This window comes from Denticeps clupeoides, chromosome 3 (genome assembly GCF_900700375.1).
Source record: "Denticeps clupeoides chromosome 3, fDenClu1.1, whole genome shotgun sequence".
NCBI classification, from domain to species: domain Eukaryota; kingdom Metazoa; phylum Chordata; class Actinopteri; order Clupeiformes; family Denticipitidae; genus Denticeps; species Denticeps clupeoides.
Genome location: NC_041709.1, coordinates 25,381,572 through 25,407,267, shown reverse-complemented (window position 1 = coordinate 25,407,267; position 25,696 = coordinate 25,381,572). Strand labels below are relative to the sequence as shown.

The following is a 25,696-nucleotide window of genomic DNA, read 5'->3' as shown; positions in this document are numbered from 1 at the left end:
AGTAATACACAAGTACTTCAGATTTTGAACCACCCCCTTGTGTTGTACAAATGCTGTTATTCCAGACAAGAATATGAATATATGAAATGTATCCATAAAAAAAAAAATCCATACAGGTTGTTATTTCCGACATAATTGCGTGAGCTGCCAGTCAAGCTAGCGGATATCACATTTATTCACAGGCACTATGCATTTATCAATGTCTGACTGGTTTAGACTTCACACTTTACCTCCAGTGCCATGATTAGGTCACTGAAGTCAAATCTTGTGTCTGTAGTCAAATAATTTGGAGAGAAATTATGTGCAAATTTGCCTGCATATTTATAGCGAGAAAAGCCAATGGCAAGTACTTACACTACCAGGAACCGTGACCTGGCAACTGAATCATTTATAGATATATCTTATATTTTATATATATTTTATGTCATTACACATCATGTATATTTAATCCCAAATAAAGGCCTAGTCCTAGCTAATATATATACAAATATGTAACTCATTCATGCTCAAACTGATGCACCCCAACAAAATAACACTTTCAAATTACACCTCAGTTAAAATGTTGTTGGCTTTAAAAAGCTATCTTTATTATAATAATTGCTGTAAAAATTAATGTCCTAAACATGTCAACGAACTGTCCTGTTTTACACCATAATTTAACATTAGGCCTATGCTCAAGGATGTCTGTTGAAACTGTTCACATGTAGTGTGTGTTCATGGATGTAGTGCGACATTAATGTGCCTGTCCAATGTACTTGTTTGTGACAATATTTCAGAAATCAGACAGTGTTCTGTTGATGCATATTTACATTTACATTTAAGGCATTTATCAGACATACTTCTCCCCGGACACACTCAGGGTTGAGACTGATGAGCATACACAACTTTGCCAGTATTTCAGAACTTCATTAAAGCAGACTTGTATTACACTTGTTCTTCTTGAACTGTAGAAAGCGTTTTGCTATGTAGAGACTATTCTGTGTCTACCTTTTATTTCGCAGTTCAGCTCACATCTGTCACAGATAAGAAAAGGGACGGGTTTCTGCTTGTCCAATTTCCTTCCCTTTCTATGAAAGAATAATAAGTACATTGAATGAACTTAGCACAGCCCTGTCTTTAAAACCCTCCTGACTCATTTCTTATTTGTTATTCTTTATTTACTGCCGTCTTTGAATCCTCTCAATGCTCTGCTGACTATGCATCATTATGTCACTGTGAACTGCACTGTTCAGTGCCAAAACACAACACAAAAATATCAGCAGTATGAAGGAAAGTTCCAGAATTACATTGAATTTATTTGCGTTTTAAAGTTTCACTTTAAAGGTGTCCTATTATGAGAATTTCACTTTGTGAGATTATTTAACATTAATACGAGTTCCACTAGCCTGTCTATGGTTCTACAGTGGCTAGAAATGGCGATAGGTGTAAAGAGAGCTTTCGTTATTCTGCTTCACCATTCAGAGAGCAGCAGCTCAGATGGTTGGATCTGGAATTTGTCCCCTTATGACATAATAAGGGGAAAAGTTACCTCCTGTTTCTCATGATTTTTCTGCCCAGAGAATTTCCCACCCCTCCCCTAAAACATTATCTCCACTGACAGTCATGGCTCCCAAACGAAGCACTGCAGTTGCTAGGTGATTGGATGTAAAATCTCATTGTGGGACTGGATCAAAGTGGCTGTAATTCTGAATCAAGGCTCAATTTCGGAAAATGACTTCAGATACAGTATTAGTGGACAAACAAGATCTATATAAAAGCAAAAAGCCTTTAAGACGGGTTACTGGATTGTAGACTTTTTGAAGCCTTTTTATGGACCCTGTACTTCTGCATGAGTCCCCAGACGCCAAATCCGAGATCAAAGGTCAACACACCACTGTGTGACTATGAAAATGCAGGGATAATACAGGTTGGTGCTGATTACGCTCTCTGGAATTCCTGGCTTCAAAGACGCATTAGTGAGTAGTATTATAAGCTTCATGTCTACCTGTACCGCATAATCCTCCATGTTTCGGTAACACGAATGTACTAGACAGACGGCCTTAATGTAAGTTTCTGTTAAACCTGCATAACCACACAAACACAAAATAGGCTGGCACATAACAAATGCAGCTATGCACTTTCTTTTGTATTTGTTAGAAGCCAGACCCCCAATCTAATAAAACTAGAATTTAATCACAATGCGGTGCTGTACTGTCCAGTCATGGATAGATTTTGCATTGTACACATAATGGAGAACGTGTTCTTATTTACTTGGACCATGTTTGTGATAGAAAAAACAAATGCACAATGAGCAAAAAGAGCATTGACGATGACACAGCCTTGCATGTACAAGTGACAGTTTTGTGTCAAACCAATCAAGTTCCACCCTCTGGTTGTTGCCTGGCTGTCTGGTGCACAAACAGAAGGATCATCAAAAAAAAAAAAAAAAAAAAAAAGCAACAGGTACTGTGGCGTCGCATGACATGCTCTGTGGCCAGAAACATTTTGTATCTGTGCTTGTGTAGCACATCATAAATCCAGTAGAGCCATCTGAAGACATGAAATGAATTCGGTCTTTCATTGAGAGGCATGGGACTCCGTAAATGTCAAAAACCAACCCACCTGTCAAAGCAATGTGTTCTCCACAAGCAACAACTGTGCACAGAAAGTAATCAAGAGCACGTTTTACCACCAAGGGTTAATGAAGGGATTCCTGGCACCAACACTGCCCCTAAACCCCATATCTCGTATAATCACGTGCTTCATAAGCTGAAACTCGATTTTTATGCCTTAAAACTGCCTTAAAATATCCCGTCTTTTACTGAAAACGCATGCCATGTATCTTTGTTTGGACGTTTGGTTTCCACTAGGAGATTAACACACACACAAACCAGTTTGGTCAGAGGCAGCTGACAAAAGGAAGTGCTGCGGGTTGTCACTGTTTACACAGCAACAGCAATATGAACTTGATATTATAGACCGGCAGACAGAAGTGGAACGTGTCCGTAGAAAAACACATGGCATAAAAAAAAGAAACAAATATTTCATAATTTATGAACTTCCTTTTTCCAAAGAACTGGAGGTAGTGGTGCTCTACTGTTCCATACTGTCGTTCAGAGAGCGAAACACAGATCACACAGTTGGCGACACGTGGGGTGATCTGTTCTGCAGCAGGTCCTCCCCAGCTGTCCTTCCTATCAGAGCGGTGACAAAGAGCAGCCGAACCTCAGCCAGGCGGGTCCGATAGCATTAAACGTCTGATAAACGCCTGAACCCCGCCGGTCCCAGCTTACACCAATGTCCCGGCAACCAACATGATCGATACACTCACTAATGCAAAAGATCTGAGAATATCTAGGCCAGTATTACACTTCAAAAACATGCTATGTCAGTACTGAACCTTATTAATAGTGGATGAACTCCTTTTATCTGGGTTTCAAAACTACCCTACTACACTATATTTCCACCTTTTAGGTACATTTTGTGGGCGTAATTGATCACCAGAGAAAACATACAGTGATACATGATGGTGATAGACGTTTCTCTTCCATTGCAGACATGGCCTGGTCGTTTCGTAGGGAAAGTGTCTTGCGGCGTGATGACTGCATGGATTCTGCTGCAGAATCCATGTTTTTATCGTATTGCCAGAATGATTCTCTGCGACTCTCACCAAACAATGTCTCAGGATCCATAGAAAACATTTATTGATAGTTATTAATAAAATAACAAGAAGAAGTTCCACTCCTCAACTCTCATGCCCTCGTGACCCCGCGGGTCACCGTGATGCGTGGCTGCTGGGGTTCATATGATGAGCACAGTAGAGTTTATATATATATATATAAAGAGAGAGAGAGAGCTGCGGACCACAACCCAGCACAGCCCCGGGTCTCTTACCGCCTCACCCGTCACCGGCCCCCAGCTCTGCTCCATGCCCGTCGCCGAGGCGTCCGGACCCGTCGCGAGTCCTGATTCGTGTCAAATCCACCGAAAAACTTCACTCCACTTCGGCTCCGCGCTCCTCTTCTCTCCTCTCGCTCGAGGTGGCGGTTGCTGTGCAACCGGCTTCCCTTGGCCCCTCCCCGGGGCGGAGCCGAACGTCTCGCGTCACCCCCCCCGGTATCCGCCCACGGCGCTGGGGGCGGAAAAGGTCAGGAGAGAGGAGAGGGCTCGAATGACCAGGCCGACATTCCGGGACAGGTGAGAAGAAAGGCGCACAAAGCGGGCAGAACTCGAGGAGGAGACGGCGGGAGGAAATGTTTCACCACAGGCAGAAACCGAAGCCGAGTTTCACTTCCCCACCCGCTGCTCCTCAAACGTCGCCAAAAACTAGTTTGCTAGATAACAACTGATTACTAGTCCTGTCACTGTTCAAAAATTGAGTTTGATTCCTGAAAAAACAGGGCTTCAAATCTGAAACTCAACTCCATTGCGAGACTGTTATCTTTGTGGAATCCTAACATATCTACAGTTTGTTTAATGTGAATGTTATGCATACATTTGTGTTTTTTATTATTAGATCCTTTCACTTGGCTTTCCATACACCCATTACACCACTACCACCGTCCTGTCACCATCCCCCCTGGAAAGGTTTTATTCGGAGGCTTTGGCGAGATAAGCAACTGACAAAAGAAGCCAAACATAAAACAGAACAGGAAGGTAACTCAGAGTATGTTTTAAAACTAAAACTAGCTGAGTCATGAAAATTTGCCATAGAGTAATTGAAAAGTCATGAAAAAAATCATGGAAATTCTTTTGTAAAAATGTGTGAGAACTCTGTTTATAGTTTATTAGTTTAAATTACACGTTACCAAAATTGATCTAAACATTAGACAAATAATTGATTATTTACACAATTGAGATATGAAATTTTTTTCACTGGTTTCTCACCCTTCACTCTGACTCACTGAATGAGTAAAGATGCGTAAAAGCACTGCTAGGAACAGAATGTCACAACATTCTACCATCCACAATCTCCTGAACAGGAAACTGATACATGATACACATGCTACAGAGTTCTGCTCCTCAGTGGACAAAGTATATAAGATTTCCACTCACTTTTTTTGTCCAGAAATATAGTTGATTAAAACAATAATCAGTGACTAAGCCAGGGGAAGGAAGGTTCCCATTCAAGGTTTACCTTTCCATAAAGAGAAGAGGATTGGGAAACAGTGACATGTAGTCACTTCTCCACTGCTGGGTCAATGCTCTGAAATAGATCACAACAAACATTAGACTGCATTTCCTGTTTCATTTTTTTTGTAATGTAATTATTATTGTTATCGTGAAATAATTGAAAAGAGCATTTCACATGTAACTCAGTGGAATGTCTATATGCTGTTTTATGTTTGGTGTATTTGGTGTGAGCTGGTGTTACTTCCAAGGACTTCCTGAATTTCCTCTAAATTAAGAATCACCTAAACTCAAATGTAAGTTAAGGCTCCCTCTCTTATCCCCTGTACAGTTTGTCAAGCTCTGTCATTAGTGAGGATTTTACCTGTGGAAAGTGTAGAAGATGCCGGTACCAGTAGCACCGCTGGACAGCAGGGCAGTTGGGTGGCAGCTCGGAATAAATCACGCAAGTGAGCTATCGAGGCGACCTGCCAAGCTCCCCAACCACCAGGCTGCCACTCACCGGTTCACATTCAGAACCGCTTCTCCCCCGTCAGTGAGGCATCCGCTGAGTCCTACAATCCACCGGCTCTAGTCATTGGCAACTCCACAGTTAGAAACGTGAGGATAGTGGCACCAGCGAATAAAATCAGAGCGCCTGACACCCCCTGGCAAAAACTAACCGTAGATATTCCAGTATAGCGATTCACGTCGGTGCTAAAGATGTCTGGCTACGCCAGTCGGAAATATCTAAAGATAATTTTATAGACATGCTTGAACTGGCTAAAACGATGTCAGATAAAGTAATCTGCTCTGGCCCATTACCGCAGTTTCGGCATAGCGACGAGACCTGTAGCAGGCTCCTCGAAATAAATCGCTGGTTGTCGGGGTGGTGTCCAAATAATAAAGTTTTATTAATGGGTTTTATTAATAACTGGCCAACATTTCGGGGGAAGCTTGGTCTTTTTGGATGAGATGGCATCCACCCCAACTGGGCGTGCGCCACTCAGTTATCTAAAAAGTCGATAAAACAAATGCAATCTGCAAGCATTGCCAGGCTTTTATACGCTACACCGGTAATACAACTAACCTGCGCGCCCACCTGCAAAGACACCATGCGGACAAGCTAGCTTCGCCGCAGCCCAAAAAAACACGGGACCCCACGCAAACTACTTTGGACAACGCAACATCCAAGCTTCCATCTAACTCAGTCCGTGCACAGAAGATTACAGAGTCTGTGGTGCATTATATTTGCAAAGGTTTATGTCCCTACAGTGTTGTCGAGAACACAGGCTTTCGCTTTATGATCAACACGTTAGATCCCCGTTACGTGATTCCTACCCGCAGCTACATGACCGACAAAGCAGTACCAAGAATATATGACAAAGTCAAAGACAATGTTAAGTCAGCCCTGAGTTCTGCCCCACGAGTGGCACTGACTTGGGACGGGTGGGCATCGCGAGCCACGGAAGCTTTTGTTACAATCACTTGCCATTACGTTGACGAGGAGTGGGAACTGATGTCGCACGTTTTACAAACGCGAGCCATGCACGAGAGCCATACGGGGTCAAACATTGCAGAGTTACTGAAAGCGGCGCTGGAGGAGTGGGACCACGTATCCAAAGACCCAGCTATTGTGACTGACAACGCCGCAAATATGAGCGGGGCTTACCGGTATGTTGCATTTCAGGTGCTTCGCTCACACTTTAAACCTGGCCTCGCAGCGTGCACTGAAGCTTCCTGCTGTCGCTCGTTTATTGGGACGTGTTAGACGGATATCCACCTTTTTTAAGCGCAGTACCACAGCCAGCCACGTATTTCGACAGAAGCAGAAGTTGCTCGAGTTGCCTGAACATAAACTGATCACCGATGTCGTGACGCGCTGGAATAGCGCGCATGATATGCTCGAGCGCTTTCTTGAGCAGCAACCCGCTGTCTCCGCTGCTCTTCTGTCCAACGAGCTTAGGTTGTGCCAAATGTTAAAGCAAGATATAGCATTTAAGTGATTTCATAGTGAAATATGTTATGGCAGTACATGGTGTCACCTGGTGGCCAGGCTTTTGCCCATGGGGCCCGGCCTGGCCCAGCCTGAACTGGATACATGGGCCATCAAACTGTGGATCCACCACCCGCAGGAGGAACATGAAGGGTCCAGTGTAATGTGGATCGGGTTGGCAGACAGAGGCGGGAGCTTTGGTGGTCCATCCCCAGACAAGGAAACTGGCTATTGGGATATCAAACGTCACCTCTCTGGTGGGGAAGGAGCTGGAGCTCTGGAACCCAAGTCCTTGGGCACTCTCCTTTGCTGGAGTTGCTCCAGGTGAGAGGCGGATGGCTGGGGTTGGCTTTTTGTTAACCCCAAGACTCTCAGCCTGTTGGGGTTTACCCCAGGGGATGAGAGGGTAGCTTTCCTGCGCCTTTGGGTCGAGGAAAGGGTCCTGACTGTTGTTTGCGCTTATGAAGAAGGAGGCCAATGTGGCATAGCTGGTCTGTGGGTCTCCAAAAGCAGCAGACAGGTACCAGATGGCCAAATGGGGTGCAGCAGTGGCAGTCGCCCCATCGACTGGGGCTGTAGTCGGGCGGTGGAAGGAATACTTTGAGGAGCTCCTCAATCCCACCAACATGCATTCCGATGAGGAACAAGACCTTGGATGCCTGGGTATGGATTGTCCAATCTCAGGGGCAGAAGTTGCTGAGATAGTCTACTCCAAAGTACTGGAGAGGAGGGTCTGGTCAATGCTCCTCCTCAATCCGAGATTCAATGTGGTTTTCGTCCTGGCCGTGGAACTGTAGACCAGCTCTTTACCCTTGCTGGGGTGATGGAGGGGGAATGGGAGTTTGCCCAACCAATCCACATGTGTTTTGTGGATTTGGAGAAGGCTTATGACTGTGTCCCCAGGGGCACCCTATGGGGGAGTACGGGGTTGTTGGCCTTTTGTTAAGGACCATTCAGTCCCTGTACCAGAGGAGTATGAGTTTGGTCCGCATAGCTAGTCGGACCTGAGACCCGGTGAGGGTTGGACTCCACCAGGGCTGCCCTTTGTCACCGGTTCTGTTCATAACCTATATGGACAGAATTTACATTTACATTTACAGCATTTATCAGAATTTCTAGGCACAGTCGTGGTGTGGAGGGTGTCGAATTTGGTGGCAGGAGAATCTCATCTCTGCATTTTGCAGATGATATGGTCCTCCTAGCTTCATCAGGCTCTGACATTCAGCTCTTGCTGGGTAGGTTCGCAGCCGAGTGTGAAGCAGATGGGATGAGGATCAGCACCTCCAAATCTGAGACCAGGGTTCTTGATCGGAAAAGGGTGGCTTGCCAACTCTGGGTCGGGAGAGAGGTCCTGCCTCAAGTGGAGGAGTTTAGGTATCTCGGGGTCTTGTTCAGTGGAGCAGGATATCGACAGGCAGATTGGGGCAGAAAGCAAGGCTCTCAATTTACCGATCAATCTACGTCCCAATCCTCACCTATGGTCATGAGCTTTGGGTAATGACTGAAAGAACAAGATCGCGGATACAAGCGGACGAAATGAGTTTCCTCTGTAGGGCAGCCGGGTGCAGCCTTAAAGATAGGGTGAGGATCTCGGACATTCAGGAGGGACTCAGAGTAGAACCGATGCTCCTCCACATCAAAAGGAGCCAATTGAGGTTGTTCAGGCTTCTGGTCAGGATGCCTCCTGGACGCCTCCCTGGGGAGGTGTTTCGGGCATGTCCTGCCAGCAGGAGGCCCCCGGGTCGACCCAGGACACACTGGAGAAATTATATCTCCAGTCTGGTCTGGGAATGCCTTGGGGTCCTGCCGGAGGAGCTGGTGGAGGTGGCTGGGGAGAGGGCTGTCTGGGATTGGGATGCTGCCCCCACGACCCGTAACTGGATAAGCAGAGGAAGATGAGGATGAGGACAAGGATTATCTGCTTGTCCATTTTAAAATTACCATCCATGATTACACCCAGGTTCCATACCGAGGACTTAGTGTAGGATTCTTGGGAACCGAGGTCCAATTTAGGGCAATAGCTGGTGGCATTAAAAATGTAATTAAAATGTAAAAAGTTTAAAGCCATCCGTTCTTTCATGTCAGATTTTTAATGGTTTAAAAAGCTTGTATTTGTCTGTTTTAGGGGGAGGTAGATTTGCATATCATTAGCATATAAATTGAATTAAATATTAATATACTATGGTCGACCGAATCAAATGCTAGTCCAGCAGTACGAGGATGGCATAATTGAACAAGGCAGTCTCCGTGCTATGGAGGCCTTAAAAAATCTGACTGTAAAGGTTCAAGGATCTTGTGCTTATCCAAATAGGACTGGATCTGGGACAGGACCAGTTTTTCCATGAGCTTCGGGATAAACAGGAGTTTAGAGATTGATCTAAAATTATTCAGAGTGAAGGTGTCTAGATGAGGTTTCTTGATCGTTGGTTGCACTAGAGCCTGTTTGAAGTAGGTTGGGACAATGCCGGAGGTAAGACTACTATTAAGCAATTTATGAATGCAGGGACCTAGATCTATAAAAGCTTCTTTAATGAGTCGAGGTGGGACAACATCAGTAAGACCAGGTGATAATTTCATATTTGAAATCACTTCCTCAATGATGGACAGAAAACTGGCTCAAACTGACTGAAGGATGTTGAGCATGAGGATTGAGCAAATGAGTGGTTCGATGAGGCGATTAGTGTTTTTAACTTTGTCCACAAAATAGTCCACTTCAAAAGTCTGCAGGTTGTGAGTCTGTGGGGATCCGGTTCAAGTTCAGTCAGTAGACATTGGAGAGAATTCCACGGGGTAGATGCCAGGGCAGATTTCCATCTGATTGGATGCTTCCTCTTAGGTAAGCAGGTAGAGTTGCGGTACAGGTAAGATGGAACTCCCGATAACTCCCAATAGAAAAGAAGTGTTTGGCGATTGTAAGTTAGTACAATTTCCCATTAGTACAAGTGCAGGGCTTGTTTGCTAGTGTAAGGTCAAAGTGTGCTGAGGATTTACAAAATCGGAAAAAATAAAACAAGAAAAAAAAATGCTTGCATATGTGGTTTACTGACAGGTGCAGGTTTAAAATACAGATAGCTTGTTCACTACCGATCAAGATTTTGGACAAATCTACTTTGTGGTGGTTATGGAGACTAAGATGGAGCCATATTGAGGAATCCAATACTAATAACATATTTAGTATTTGCTCTATCAGGAGATAGTAAAGTACAGGGAGTGCAGAAATATTAGGCAAGTTGTATTTTTGAGGAATAATTTTATTATTGAACAACAACCATGTTCTCAATGAACCCAAAAAAACTCATTAATATCAAAGCTGAATGTTTTTGGAAGTAGTTTTTAGTTTGTTTTTATTTTTAGCTATTTTAGGGGGATATCTGTGTGTGCAGGTGACTATTACTGTGCATAATTATTAGGCAACCTAACAAAAAACAAATATATACCCATTTCAATTATTTATTTTTACCAGTGAAACCAATATAACATCTCCACATTCACAAATATACATTTCTGACATTCAAAAACAAAACAAAAACATATCAGCGACCAATATAGCCACCTTCTTTGCAAGGACACTCAAAAGCCTGCCATCCATGGATTATGTCAGTGTTTTGATCTGTTCACCATCAACATTGTGTGCAGCAGCAACCACAGCCTCCCAGACACTGTTCAGAGAGGTGTACTGTAAATCTCACATTTGATGATGGACCACAGGTTCTCAATGGGGTTCAGATCAGGTGAACATTGGTTTTTCTTCTTTTACACCCTTTCTTGCCAGCCATGCTGTGGAGTACTTGGACGCGTGTGATGGAGCATTGTCCTGCATGAAAATCAGACTTCTTCCTGTACCACTGCTTGAAGAAGGTGTCTTCCAGAAACTGGCAGTAGGACTGGGAGTTGAGCTTGACTCCATGCTCAACCCGAAAAGGCCCCACAAGCTCATCTTTGATACCAGCCCAAACCAGTACTCCACCTCGCTGGCGTCTGAGTCAGACTGGAGCTCTCTGCCCTTTACCAATCCAGCCACGGGCCCACCCATCTGGCCCATCAAGACTCACTCTCATTTCATCAGTCCATAAAACCTTTGAAAAATCAGTCTTGAGATATTTCTTGGCCCAGTCTTGACGTCTTGGCTTCAGCTTGTGTGTCTTGTTCAGTGGTGGTCGTCTTTCAGCCTTTCTTACCATGGCCATGTCTCTGAGTTTTGCACACCTTGTGCTTTTGGGCACTCCAGTGATGTTACAGCTCTGGAATATGGCCAAACTGGTGGCAAGTGGCATCTTGGCAGCTGCACGCTTGACTTTTCTCAGTTCATGGGCAGTTATTTTGCGCCTTGGTTTTTCCACACGCTTCTTGCGACCCTGTTGACTATTTTGAATGAAACGCTTGATTGTTTGTTGATCACACTTCAGAAGCTTTGCAATTTTAAGAGTGCTACATCCCTCTGCAAGATATCTCACTATTTTTGACTTTTTTCTGAGCCTGTCAAGTCCTTCTTTTGACCCATTTTGCCAAAGGAAAGGAAGTTGCCTAATAATTATGCACACCTGATATAGGGTGTTTATGTCATTAGACCACACCCCTTCTCATTACAGAGATGCACATCACCTAATATGCTTAATTGGTAGTAGGCTTTCGAGCCTATACAGCTTGGAGTATGACAACATGCATGAAGAGGATGATGTAGACAAAATACTCATTTGCCTAATAATTCTGCACTCCCTGTATGTCTGGTGAATCTGTTTTTTCAGTCACCTCTTTTTGTCTTCAATGCTGCTTTATTCACTATTGTCATCATCAAAGGTCCCTTGATGAGATGTTCATTACCATGAGTGGATGATAAGAAAGTGTTCCGCATAAAACCTTCAGGACTGTTGGAAACCGTCCTCATTGTTTAACTTACCGTGGTGGAGAGAAGCCAAGAAAAATGCAAGACCCATAAATGAATAGGTGCGTCCAAATTTTTTAAATAGGTAGTGAATTTATGTAAAACCTGAACATGCATTTGACCTTACAAACCTGTGCATAATGCTGTTGGACTTGGTTGAGAAGTTTTCTCTGATGCCATCAATAGCTGCGTCTTGTGAAACATGTCATGATCAGACTAAATGACAAATTACTGGCCAGATTCTTATCAAGGACCATTATGTTAAGTTATTCTTTCCTGCTAAATTTTTTATTGTACCAGACATTTGCCTGGATATTTGAAGCACCAGGGTGTGTTGCCCAAGAACAAGATATTAGGGGGAACATTGCTCACAATCTGACTAGTGAACCTTACTGTGTATTGTTGGTCAATTACATTGAATTGACCCTGCTCTCTAGTTCCTAAAGTAGGGGCTTGTGATTACAATGACCAATCTCCCTTTGACAAATCTGAAACAACTCTTATATTAGGTCTCAGGCGCACCTCCCTTAGCCCACGCTTGTCTGAAAGAAATCCTCTTGCGGGGTTGTTCCAGGCATCAACAGTATCCAGCTCAGAGGGCAAGAGCAAAAACAAATGATTCATGCAGGCAGAGCAGAAAAAAATAATCTTTTAAAAAGGCTTCAGAACAAACTGATACAGTCCTAACTGCTGCTGAGCAGACAAATGATTCAAGACAGCACAAGACAGCTATGGGTGCTGATTTATTGAAGAAGGTATAAGATTTCTTATTGGCTTTCTTGAGATGTGCATCTCCAACACCAGCAAACATCATGAAGCATCGGTTGTTTACCTTCTTATCTCGAGGTATCACTCAGACAATGAAAGATAATGAAAGACCTTGTGTGAAAGGTTCACTGAACACCCCTCCCTCACCAGCTGTGTATTAGAAGCTTCAGGTACAAGTAGCTACTTTTAACAACATGATGCAGCCTCTTCAACATTAAAAAGGCTGTTCTGGGCTACTCATGTTCTGGGCTACTCATGGTGGTGCAATATTTTGGTCTGACAGCAACAGACGACAGTGACACGGAAGTGAACAATGACAGGGTCGACACACTGAATAAAAGCCGGGCAGTCATATTGGCGGCTGCCTGCTCTCATTTATTGACACTAGTCTTACCTACTCTTGATCTCTCGATTTACAACCCTTGCCCGAACCAACGACCATGAGACTTGCATGCTCTCTTTGTCACCCTGACGTTTCAATGTCCTCACCCCAGTCACCCTGCCACCCCAGCCCTGCAACTTCCCCTCAGTCCCGGACCATACTCATACCAGCCATGTTCCTATTCTCTCCCTCCATGGCCACCACGAGCTCTCCTTACCCCCCATGGTCAGCAGCGTGCCCTGGCCTCCCTCCGTGAAGCCTACCGCAAACCAGCCACTACCTCCTCCACCTCCTCCCCAGTCACCGGCTCCGAACCCGCTATGTCTGCCCATGTGCCTCGGTACTCTGGCCGTGACAGTTCCCTATCTCCCTGTGAAAACACCAGTGCCAATGGGCGCTGCAGTATATATTGACTCATGTTAATAGATTAAAAGCGCCGTTGCAATGCTTCTGCCTTGACAATACGTGTGTAAGTTACATAGCATACAAGGCACACACCCAACGATGAATTACTCTGTTGTAGATTCTGTACATAAGTTAGTCAATAAGAAAGTTACACTTTAATCTAAATATTCTCTAAAGAGGAAGGTTTTTAGCTGAAAATACTCTGAAAATATTCTGTGACTGAGCTGGGGGGAAGTTCATTCCACCACCGAGGGGCCAAGACAGAGAAGAGTCTAAATGAATGTTTGCTTTTACCTTCAGAGATGGAGGGACCAGGCGAGCAGTACTGGAGGCTTGGAGTATACGAGGTGAAGTGCGAGGTGTAATAAGGGCTGTGAGGTAGGATGGTGCTACTCCATGTTTGGCTTTGTAGGCCAGCATCAGTATTTTGAACCTGATGCGTGCAGCTACTGGGAGCCAGTGGAGGGAACGTAGCAGAGGGGTGGTGTGGGAGAATTTGGGAAGGTTAAAGATCAGTCGTGCGGTTGCATTTTGTATGAGTTGTAGAGGTCTGATGGTACATAGAGGTAGACCAGCTAGAAGAGAGTTACAGTAATTAGAGTTACAAGATTACTAAGGACTGAACCAGTAGCTGGGTGGCCTGTGTTGTCAAATAAGGACGGATCGCTCTGATAATGTAGAGAAGGAATCTACGTGAGTCGAGAAGGAGAGTTAGTTGTCTATTGTTACTCCAATGTTGTGGGCTGTTGCAGAAGGAGAGAGCTGTGAGTTGTCCAAGTGAATAGCAAGAGCCTGATGTGGTAAAGAATCTGCTGGAATGAATATTAGTTCAGTTTTGGTGGGATTGAGTTTGAGGTGATGGGCTGCCATCCAGGATGAAATGTCAGTTAGACATGCAGAGATTTTGGAAGCAGCCTGTTGATCAGAAGAAGGAAAAGTGAAGATGAGTTGTGTGTCGTCGGCATAGCAGTGGTAGGATAATACATGTGAGGTAATCACCTCACCAATTGATGTCGTGTAGACGGAGAAAAGGAGAGGACCTAGCACCGAGCCTTGAGGGACACCAGTGGAGAGTCTACATGAGGTAGAGGTGGATCCTTTCCAAGTCCGTTGGTAAGATTGCTCATCAAGGTAGGAAGCAAACCACTGCCATGCTGTGCCCTGAATTCCAAGCCTCTTCAGGATAGACAAGAGAGTCTTGTGGTTAACTGTGTCGAATGCTGCAGAGAGGTTAAGGAGAATAAGGACCGATGACAGTTTTGCCAATCTGACCTCATGTAGCTGCTCGGTAACAGCCAGAAAGGCGGTTTCTGTAGAATGAGCTGTTCTGATGCCAGACTGGTTATGATCCAGCACAAACCAAGCATGAAAGCAAAGTTATTGTCTGTAGACCTCTCCTAGAGCTGGCCAGCCACCTAAACTGAGCCATTAGTGAGAAGGACCTTAGTCAGGTAGGTGATCGATGGTTACTCAGAGCTCCAGAGGTCCTCTGTGAACAGAGGAGAACCTGCTACAAGGACAACCATCTCTGCAGCAATCCACCAATCAACCCTGTATGGCCAGATGGAAGCCAGTCCCTAGTAAAAGGCACATGGCTTTTTTTTGACAAAAGGCTCCTGAAGGACTCTCAGAACGAAATTCTCTTATAAATCCCATGCGTCACCGGCCACCACTTATCACCAGGCCAATACCATCCCTACAGTGAAGCATGGTGTTGAAAGCGTAAAACAATGAAGACCATGTGGTGTGGGAGAAGAGAATAGAGTGTGTAGAAAAAAAACTCTTTCTCCCTCCACACAAAGCACTGTATTCAACCACTCCAATTTGATGTTACCTGGCAGAAAGAGGCATGGCACAATAGAGGTTAAAAATGAACAGTTTCTAATTTATTAACACTGGTAAATAATTATTGTAGTTACATGTGAATATTGAATGTTAAAAGGTACCAAGGTTACAGAGAAAATAAAAATGAGAAGAAAGAGTAAAGAGGGAGGAGAGAAAGAGAGGGGGAGAGAAAGGCTCAGAAGCCTCCCGGCTTCCGATGGAAAACCCCCTGAGCAAGAAGCTCAGAGCCCCCTTTTCCACATGTGAGCAGACTTTTATACCCCTGGCCTACAGGAAGTTGTCACTGGCCTACAGGAAGTTGTCACTGACCAATCAGAACCTGTTGTTTCTGATGTCACACCCCCGGTGATCAAACACAGCAGCATACATAGAATATTCAACTTGATCCAGGGCTTTTCACACTTGGTTGGGTTCTTTGTCTGGAGTGTGATGAATTTAAAAGGTTGTAGGTTTGCATACAGACTGTGCATGTAGAAAAACAGTGTTCATCGTACATTAAAACCAAACCAGAAAAACAAATGACAACAATGATCAGGAATGTCACACTTCCCCCTGCAGACATCTGTTATGCAAGGCAAAAGCAGGCTCCCGTGATGTCCATTCTTACAAAAGCATCATGCTGTGGAGATGTTGTTCAGCTGCAGCAAGAAATCCTGGATGAAAACCTTGTCCAGAGCGCTCTTGAACTGAGACTGGGGCGACGGTTCATCCTTAAACAGGACAACAACCCTAAACACACAGCCAAGATATGAAAGGAGTGGCTTCAGGACATCTCTGTGAATGTCCTTGAGTGCTCCAATTATTATGGCAATTTGCATACTCCAGAAGAGTTATGAAGAGTTGTCAGATAAATTGCAAAATTCCTCTTTGCCATAAAAATTAACTAATTTTCATTTCATTTAATATGAACAGAAAACCCACTGCATTTCAGCCCTTCAACAAAAGATCCTGCTGAGATCATTTTACTGATCCTCTCAAGTAACACAAGTGAGAGTTTTGAGGAGCCCAAGGCTGGAGATCATTCTGTCATGCTGATTGAGTTAGAATAGCAGACTGGATCCTTTAAAAGGAGGGTGATGCTTCAAATCATTGTTCTTCCTCTGTTAGCCATGGTTACCTGCAAGGAAACACGTGCAGTCATCATTGCGTTGAGCTTCACAGGAAGGGTATTTCTGCTACTAAGATTGCACCTAAATCAACAATTCATCAGATGAGTTGGAGATCAGAGAGGCTGTCAGAATGCCGGGTGAGAAGCTTTACTCAAATTTATGGAAGGTTGGAACATGCCTCCGCAGTGTTGCACCAAGGCATGGCGGATCCCTTGGCCAGGGACACCCACAGCATGGCAGAGCCTGAGGCGATACATGCACCAGTTTGTCCTGCAGCAGAGGCCCACCACACCTGTGACTGGTCCAAACCCTGTCAGCCCAGGTGGAGTAGTAACCTCAAAGGGACACACGTTCACCAGGGCTACATCTTGAAGTTTCTGATTGTACAAGGTATTGTGATTGTTTGGAATGAGCAGGGCATGAACATGAAAAACTTCAATCATCATTGCTTGGGTCAGCAACATTTTTGGAAGATTTCATGACAAGTAAAAGAAGACCACAAAGAAAATCAGGATACCTTTTTATTGGTTCTTGTGTTGCATTTTGCAGATACAATGCTGCTATTTTCTGATTGGCTATTGTGTAGCTAATCAGCGCCTAGACCCAGCAACTTCATAATGAGATGCTCAGACTATGCCACGGTCTGAGAAATCTTCCTTGTGCATTCGTATGGTTTAAATTTATTTTACAAATTACTAACAAAAACTACTGAATTACTGTAACTTGAGTAAATATAATTGTTAACTTTCCACCTGTGGTCACAGGTGCAGTTAAACCGGGTCTCCAGTTTACCGCTGTATTCCAGTTTCACGCATCTATAAGGCACCTCAACACAGATCGCTTATGATTGATTATTTTGTACTTGACAGGGTTAGAGGCCTTCACAGGTGTCTACTTTTGTAGTTCATTGCTTAATCTGATCTTTCAACTTTCCATGTCCTTTAAATAAAGCAAGAATTTCCTTCTTTTTTTGAAACATGGGTTTTAGCATGAGTAGATCTTCAATTTTTGCTCTGATTGATTAATTCAGTATCTCAATCTCCTTAGTGATGTTATTCATCTTTTGTTTCCGTTTATATTGAGCCTCTGCACAAATATTGCTTTGCTGTTCATGTACTCTTTTCATGTCATTGTACATTTTCCACAGCTCCTTTTTCTCTAAATCGTCCATGGCTGACTTCTAATTGTATTTAGAGATTATCTTATCTTTGCTAGCAATGTCTTTTTCCAGCTGAGCCACCTTTTCTCTGAGTTTGTCACACTCCTGAGATTTCTTTAGCTGCTTAGTGCGGTGACTCTGCCATGCCTCTTTTTGCCGGATGGTCAGCTCATTGTTCAGCTCAGTCCTCTCATGCTTTTCATGAGATGTTTCCGAGGGGGCACTGAGCTCTTTGCCCTGTTCTGTTATTTTGGGGTTCATGGCATCTCTCTCTTTTCCCCATTGCTGGAGTATATTCAATGCCATGGTTTTTGTAGCTTTTGACTTCTCTTTTAGCTGCTTCTTTGTCGTAAGCATCTTGGTTGCACCATGTTTCTCCAGAAGTGTACTTTTACCAGTTTCCATGAGTGGTTGTGAGTTGTCTTGTCTTTTAATTGTTTTGTTTATATAGTCATTAGTTTGATTTTTATTAAACAAGTTTTTCATAAAGAAGTCTGACCCGGCTCATTTCTTTATTTCACCTGAACCAAGGGCCAGTGTGGCCTGGCAGGTAAAGAAGCAAAGTTATTACCCATAATCGGTTGCCGGTTCGAATCCTGAACTGCCAATGTACCACTGAGGTACCGTACCACTCAGCAAAGTACCACCCCCACACACTGCTCCCCGGTGCCTTTCATGGCTGCCTACTGCTCACCAAGGGTGATGCAGGGTTGAATGCAGAGGACACATCTTGTTGTGTGACAATCACTTCACTTTCTACTTGACTACATTTTTTAGCATACTTAACTGAACGTACAGTCGTGGCCAAGAGTTTTGAGAATGACACAAGCACTGGTTTTTGAAGCAGTTTTCTGCTTCTGTTTTTATTATGGAAATTTGCATATACTCCAGAAGGGTTATGAAGAGTTGTCAGATGAATTGCAAAATTCCACTTTGCCATAAAAATTAACTAATTTTCATTTCATTTAAACAGAAAACCCATTTCCACTGCATTTCAGCCCTGCAACAAAAGGACCTGCTGAGTGAGAGTGTTGAGGAGCACAAGGCTGGAGATCATTCTGTCATGCTGATTGAGTTTGAATAGCAGACTGGATCCTTTAAAAGGAGGGTGATGCTTCAAATCATTGTTCTTCCTCTGTTAGCCATGGTTACCTGCAAGGAAACACGTGCAGTCATCATTGCGTTGAGCTTCACAGGAAGGGTATTGCTGCTACTAGGATTGCACCTAAATCAACAATTTATCAGATCATCAAAAACTTCAAAGAGAGAGGTTCAAGTGTTGTGAAGAAGGCCTTAGGACCGTCTCCTAAAGATGATTCAGCTGTGGGATCGGGGTGCCACCCCACATCAGATGTTCAGGTGATAGTGCATCTGCACGCATAGTGAGGTGAAGACTTTTGGAGGATGTCACCTGGTATGAAGAGGCAGCAAAGCCACTTTTCTCCAAGATCAAACATCAAGGACACACTGATATTCTGCACTCGTTCAGTCACAATGTTGGGTCCTGCAGCCTTTCTCAGCTACCACCTCACACCTCTCCACTATGAAAGAATGGCTGTTGTGGACGGCCAGCTGTGGTGGATGACACGACACTGGTTGGACTCATCTCGGGCAAAGAAGGTGAACTGGCATACAGGGAGGTCACCACAAAATCAAAGGAGCTTGTTGCTCACTACAGGAAAAATAAAAGTGACATCCAGCCACTACCTCTGTGGGGAGGGTCCCAGTGTTCAGGTTCCTGGGCGTTGAACTGGAGCGGCAACTCCAAGGAGCTGCTGAAGAAGGTGCAGCAGAGACTGTAGTTCCAGCTTCCCAAGAATCTGCTCCTCGCTTTTTACCACTGTTCCATAGAAAGCACACTGACGTACGGACTCTGTGTGGTGCGGCAGCTGCACTTCCTCAAACAGGAAGGCGCTCCACAAGGTCATCAGGTCAGTGGAAAAAAGAACTGCCCCCTCCGCACCCTGGAACAAATTTGCACCTCACGATGCCGCCAAAATGAAACAAACATTTCACAAGGTAAGGGTGGAGCCGAATATGGTATTCGAAAAGGCACAAATAACGTCTTTTTTTTTTTCAAATACTTATTTTGAACAAATGCCCGGATGAGTGAATGAATGAGTTACTGACTGACGTTCAGGAGTCGGGGTGTTAAAAGAGGTGACCGACACAGGCTGCTCCACACAGCAACAGAGAAGTGGTGGTGGCCTAGCGGCTAAGGAAGCGCCGTAATCAGAAGATTGCAGGTTTGAATCCCCATCCGCCAAGGTGCCACTGAGGTGCTACTTAGCAAAGCACCGTCCCCACACACTGCTCCCCGGGCACCTGTCATGGCTGCCCACTGATCACCAAGAGCAATTGTTAAAAGCAGAGGACACATTTCGTTGTGTCACCGTGTGCCGTGCTGCAGTGTTTCACAATGACAATCACTTCATTTTATCAGAAGGCTCGGCTGTACCTTTAACTGGGTTCTGTAGGCAGTTTATAACTTTAGGGAAGTAGAGTTTGATCTTAGAAAGTAAAGTGATTGTCACATGTGATACACAGCAGCACAGCAGTGTGTGGGGACGGTGCTTTGCTCAGTGGCACCTTGGCGGATCGGATTCGTACCAGCAACCCTCTGATTACAGGGCCTCAGCCATCTCTTGGTACTCCACCAGCCAATTTAATGTGTACAAAATTCAAATCAGCAGAGGCAGAGATACAGTATCAAATCTGTCAACATCTGCTATGCATAATCACATGCACTTAAAGAATCCTCTCCTGGTACTGTCTGCCAACTTTACCACTGTAAAGTTCTCTCTGCTGCGATCAGGGAAGCGCTTTCACTCCCTAAAGTCCAGAGAGAATGAGGAGGAGCTTCTTCCCACAGGCTATCCGAGCTCTCAACCACAACACTACATAGAACTCTATTACACTCCAGCACTTTCACTCTTTGCACAAAATCTCTGCTCTTAACTTTTTTTTTTTTGACTTTCACTCATTTGCACACCTTCACCCTACCTGTTACACATATTTTACGTTAAAGACATAAAAGTGTAATATTTGGTTAAGTTTGCCATATTTGCATATTGGTTTTCATTGTATACTTGCAACATTTGCATTACTGTGGTCTGTAGCAGTCGCAAAAAGCATTTCACTGCATTTCATACCGTGTATTAAACAGTGTCCATGTCCTTCAGCATCTCCATAGCATTCTGAACCATGTGACCAGATCTTTAATTTTTGGCGCTGATCAATTCATTAAGTGTCCTAATCTTCTCAGTGGTGGTAGTCATCTTTTCTTGCATTTCATCAAATATAGATTCAGCCACTGCAGTTTATTGCTTTGCAGTCTCTTCTCTGTTCTCATGTCATTGCAGAGTCCACACTGCTTTTTATTTGGCAAAATCTTGTCTGTATTTTGGGCCATCTGATGTTTTAGGCAACATAGTTATCATCTTGGTATCATCATGTTTCTTCACAGAAGTACTTTCATCAGTTTTTTTGTTTTTTTGTAATATGTTTTTTTTGTGTGTGTTTGGTTATATGACTATATAACCAAACACACACAAAAAAAAAACATATTACAAAATATGTATGTGTTTGTGATCCATAAAGAAGTCTTACCCTGCTCATATATTTATTTTACCCTTGACTACATTGCTTTGAGCAAAGAGACAAAACAACTAGCGTTCACAATGAAAGGTTGATTTCGCTCTGTAATTCAATAATAAAATGTGTCATGAATTATAAAAACTGAAATACATCATTGTCAATGTGACAGTCCGGAAGCACACAAGAATGGTTTGAAGTGCGAGTCAGTTGATCAGTCAGAAGTGTATACTGCTCTTTAATATGTGCTATGCAGTATTTAGATTTTTTTGTCCTGCTTATCGACCTTCTGTTGGAGCTCTTCACATTTAGCCTCTGTCTCCTTTAATATACGCACGTTCTCTTTCAAGCAGGTCTCTGTGTCTATAAGGCGCCTCAACACAGAACGCTTATGATTGATTATTTCGTGTTTGCCTGGGTGAAAGGCGAGTGTCCACTGGTGCACATTCTATAGTTCATCTTCTAGAGCTCGGCACATGTCCTTTTCTTCATCTAGTGCCCTCTGTAGAATGGCAACTTACCGATTTAACTGTGATATCACATGATCTTGGTTCTGTGTCATGGCCTTTAGCAGTATAGGCCTCAGCGGATTTCTAACCTTTTCCATCTCTTGACGCTTTGGCAGGAGTTTCTTCCGATGGACACTTTTTTGACAAATGTGTCCATCAGCATCTGCCTTCTCCTTGAATTTAGAGATAATCCTATCTTTGCTAGCAATGTCTCTTTCCAGCTGTGCCACCTTTTCTCTGAGTTTGTCAAGCTCCAGAGATTCTTGGAGCTTTTTTTCCTCTAGCTGTTTAGTGTGATGACTTTTCTCCTGTGCTTATTTTTTCCAGGTGGTACAAAGCTTTGTTGACTGCAAATTGTTCTGCTCTTGCAAATGTTGTTCGGAAGCTGTTTCTTCAAGCCTTTCTTTATACAACATATTTTCTTCCTTTTCTCGAAACAGCTGACATTGTTTACGCCACATATTACGTAGCTTGGTTCCACTACTTTCACCAGTATCCATTTAAATTTGTATGGGTTTGTTCTTTTTGCTTAAATAGTCATCTGTATGGATATGATCCATGAACACGATTTTCATAAAGAAGTCTGACCCTGCTTATTTATTTATTCTGAACTTCTCTTGTTGACTACAGTTTTTGAGCATAGTGAGAAACAAACCTTTCGTTGTGAATGCTTCACCGTTCAGAGAGCAGCAGCTGTAATGGTTGTATCTGGAATTTGTCCCCTTATATTGTCGTAAGGGGAAAGGTTACTTCCCCTTTCTCATGCGTTGTCTGACCATAGAATTTTCCATACTTGGTTAAGATGCAACATGCAAATGCTTCCTGGAATTCTTTAATTCTTCAATATTCTTCGAGTTATTCTTTGCGAAAAATTCCAAAAATCGATGTAAAAGATGCATAACTCTGTGACAATAAAGCTTTAAACTTTAAACTACAACAGTCTGTATATATCACAAGTACCAGCATGTGTAGGTAATAGCACAGGAACAGGGTCCTATTTTACACTAGAGAAACAGTACAAGTAGTCAAGTTGTTATAGTGTGGCTTGTGTCACATAAAATGTGATCAGATGTTCTTGATATTAACTAGATAAAGAAATTGAACAATAAGCTTCTTCATTTTTATGTCTGTGTTACAAAAGTATGTGGGTTGGTTGTCACGTTCCTAGGTCTAGGGGTCTTAGAAACGCGACAAGGGTGTGGAGAGGAGGAGGTCTACTGTTACACACACAAACCAAGCAACAGTGCTTTTATTTACAGGGTGCTAACAGGTACAATAAACAGCGGATTCAGGACAGCTAACAAACATCAAAACAGCCTAAAGGAAGGGATGGGATAACAGCAGAGATAGCTCAAAACACGCACAAGTTAACAAAAAGGCCACATAAAGTTAATAGGCTAACACAGGCAAACAACAAAGGGTCTATCACACAAAGCAACAAGAAACACGAATGAGATCCCCAACGGAGCTCCATGCAGATCTCAGTGGACCCTGGGGATCTCTAAAAGAGTAAGGGCCTAGCAGACCCTGGGGACCTTCAGAACACCATCTGAAGTCTCTTTATAAAGGTGGAGGTGACCAATGGGCAGATGGTAGGTGGAGCTCCCACAAAGTCAACTTAAGGACACAAAAACACGGCCAGCCACACAGAACACTTGGGAGCATATGTCCAGGGATAACATGGTATGTGAGGTTTTTCCAGTTGATTTCTGAAGGCGGGACTCAAGTCAAGCTTTTCAAATTGATGGGAGTGCCATCAAAGTCTCTCACATTACTAAAACAGGTTTACGAAAGTCTGTTGCGAGCAAATGAGATTTTGGAGGACAATAAAACCCCTTAAACCTGCCAAATACACAGCTTATCACTTCATTCATCACGTAACATAAATTCACTTTGAGGCCCAGTTCACGACTGCTCTGTTTCTTAAGTATGGCAGAAGGTGTCATTCAATAGCTCCTTTACAGCTGCTACTACTTTATATTCCTGAATATGCACAATAGTTCTCTTTCACAAACAAAAAATCGACTATATAGCAAGATATTCAAATACGTGTTTCCATAAATTATACCATTAACACATGCTCACGAATCCATCTCTCCTGGTCCTCGGGCTTGGTGCTGGAGAGGGGCCCCTTCTGCCACCATCAATGTCTCCAGCCACAACCGTCATCCGAACCAGTCATGCTCACACTGGTACCTGCCAAGTCGTATGATGCAGATCCATCCTGTATCACAATCTCCTTGCCATCTTCAGCCCCACCAAAACAGCCCAGTCACCACATCGACCAGGAGACATGGCCATAGACCCCGGCATCACACCACCTAGAGGCCACTTGTATTCACTCTTTGCTTTAGAACATCAGGCTATGGAGCAGTTTGTGGCAGAAGCTAGTGCTGCACGATTAATCTAATCGCTATCGTAATGTCAGTCTGTGCGATTACATGAACGCAATAAGCTGCGATTTAAATGATTAGTACATCGATTGGATCGGCAACATATCCGATCCATTCTCTCATTCTCTCAAAGTTTGCGAGCTGACTGAAGTCTCACTTCAGTCGGATTTGACGTGTTTGGTCACATGACTTTCGATTCGGTTCAATGGAGACCTCAGGTTTGTGACTGGGTAGACGTCGCACGACGAGCTGCATTGTACGTCAACGTCGCCGCCATATTGCGATAGGCTCTGCTGTGGCGTGAAGCATGGGGCAGTGGTGGCCTAGTGGTTAGGCAGTGGTGGCCTAGTGGTTAAGGAAGCGGCCCCGTAATCAGAAGGTTGCTGGTTCGAATCCCGATCTGCCAAGGTGCCACTGAGCAAAGCACCGTCCCCAGACACTGCTCCCCGGGCGCCTGTCATGGCTGCCCATTGCTCACTCAGGGTGATGGGTTAAATGCAGAGGACAAATTTCACTGTGTGCACTGTGTGCTGTGCTGTGCATCATGTGTGACAATCACATTCATATACATGTCTATGGAGAGAAGTGCATAAAAATGCCTGACTCTTGTGCTGCTTGGGGCTGTACAAACCGCTGTACGCTCCAAACCAGATCCCGGGGGATTACATTTCATAGGTAAGGCTGGACAATTGTTTTGAATATATTTAGCCATTATAAAATCCCGTTTTATAAGGCTTAACCTTAGCTAAGCTAGGCTAAGCTAGCGAAGCTATGCATTCCTGTGTTCAAGTCAGCCTCCAAACAACATTTAGGTTAAATGTAAGAACTATAATACGGGATTTTATAATGGCCAAATATAATCAAAACAGTTTTTTAGCCTTACCAGGGTTTGTCGTTCGACAGTAATGTAAAGAGTTTTTTGTGATTATATAATTTTGTAGAATATTATATTTTGAAAGCACTGGGCATTTGAAGTTGTTATAAGTAGTTTGTATGTTTCACTTTGAAATTAAACATTTCACTATTAGTAATTTGTATGCGACTTTTCATTGATATACAAGCAAGTGTCCTTTATCATATTGCAATCGCAATATTGATCTCACTATTGTTTTCTTTCTCGTGCAGAAGCCCTCCAAAATGGGACTGTTTGTCTGTCCACCTCGCCTATGGCTGCAAGAACCGGACTCCTCTTCCACTCATAAACACAGCCCTCAATGCCCTTTCGGGTGCGACGTACTACACCAAGCTCGACCTGAGAACAGCATACAATCTGATCTGCATCCAAGAAGGAAACAGCATTCATAACTCTCACTGGTCATTATGAAAGCCTGGTAATCCTTTTTGGACTCACCGCAGTTATCCAGCAATTCGTGAACAATATACTGCATGATATGCTGGGACGGTGGGTATATGCTGGACATCCTGGTCTGTTCTCCCACTCTGGAGTCCCACATCCAACACGTGCGAGCATTTCTCCAACGTCTGCTTGCCCACCGATTGTACTGTAAGTTGGCTAAATGCGCTTTCCACCAGCGTGCCACCATTTCCCCACCCCTTCATCCTCCT

At 43.7% G+C, this 25,696-nt stretch overlaps 1 protein-coding gene and 1 long non-coding RNA gene across 3 annotated transcripts in view; one reads left to right on the top strand and one right to left on the bottom strand.

The window, feature by feature from the left end:
- rab11fip4b (RAB11 family interacting protein 4 (class II) b) overlaps positions 1–4,170 on the bottom strand; it is a 19,772-nt gene extending 15,602 nt beyond the window's left edge. Inside the window, exon 1 of one of the 2 annotated variants that reach the window (XM_028971781.1) lies at positions 3,874–4,170. In XM_028971781.1, coding sequence (XP_028827614.1) covers positions 3,874–3,909 — 36 coding nt within the window. In that variant the 5' untranslated portion in view covers positions 3,910–4,170. The remainder of the gene's footprint in view (positions 1–3,873) is intronic. The other variant, XM_028971782.1, reaches the window with a different exon arrangement.
- Positions 4,100–25,696, top strand: LOC114785506 (uncharacterized). The gene is made up of 3 exons (XR_003749067.1): positions 4,100–4,176; positions 4,496–4,635; positions 25,256–25,696. It is a non-coding gene; the product is annotated as an uncharacterized LOC114785506 (long non-coding RNA).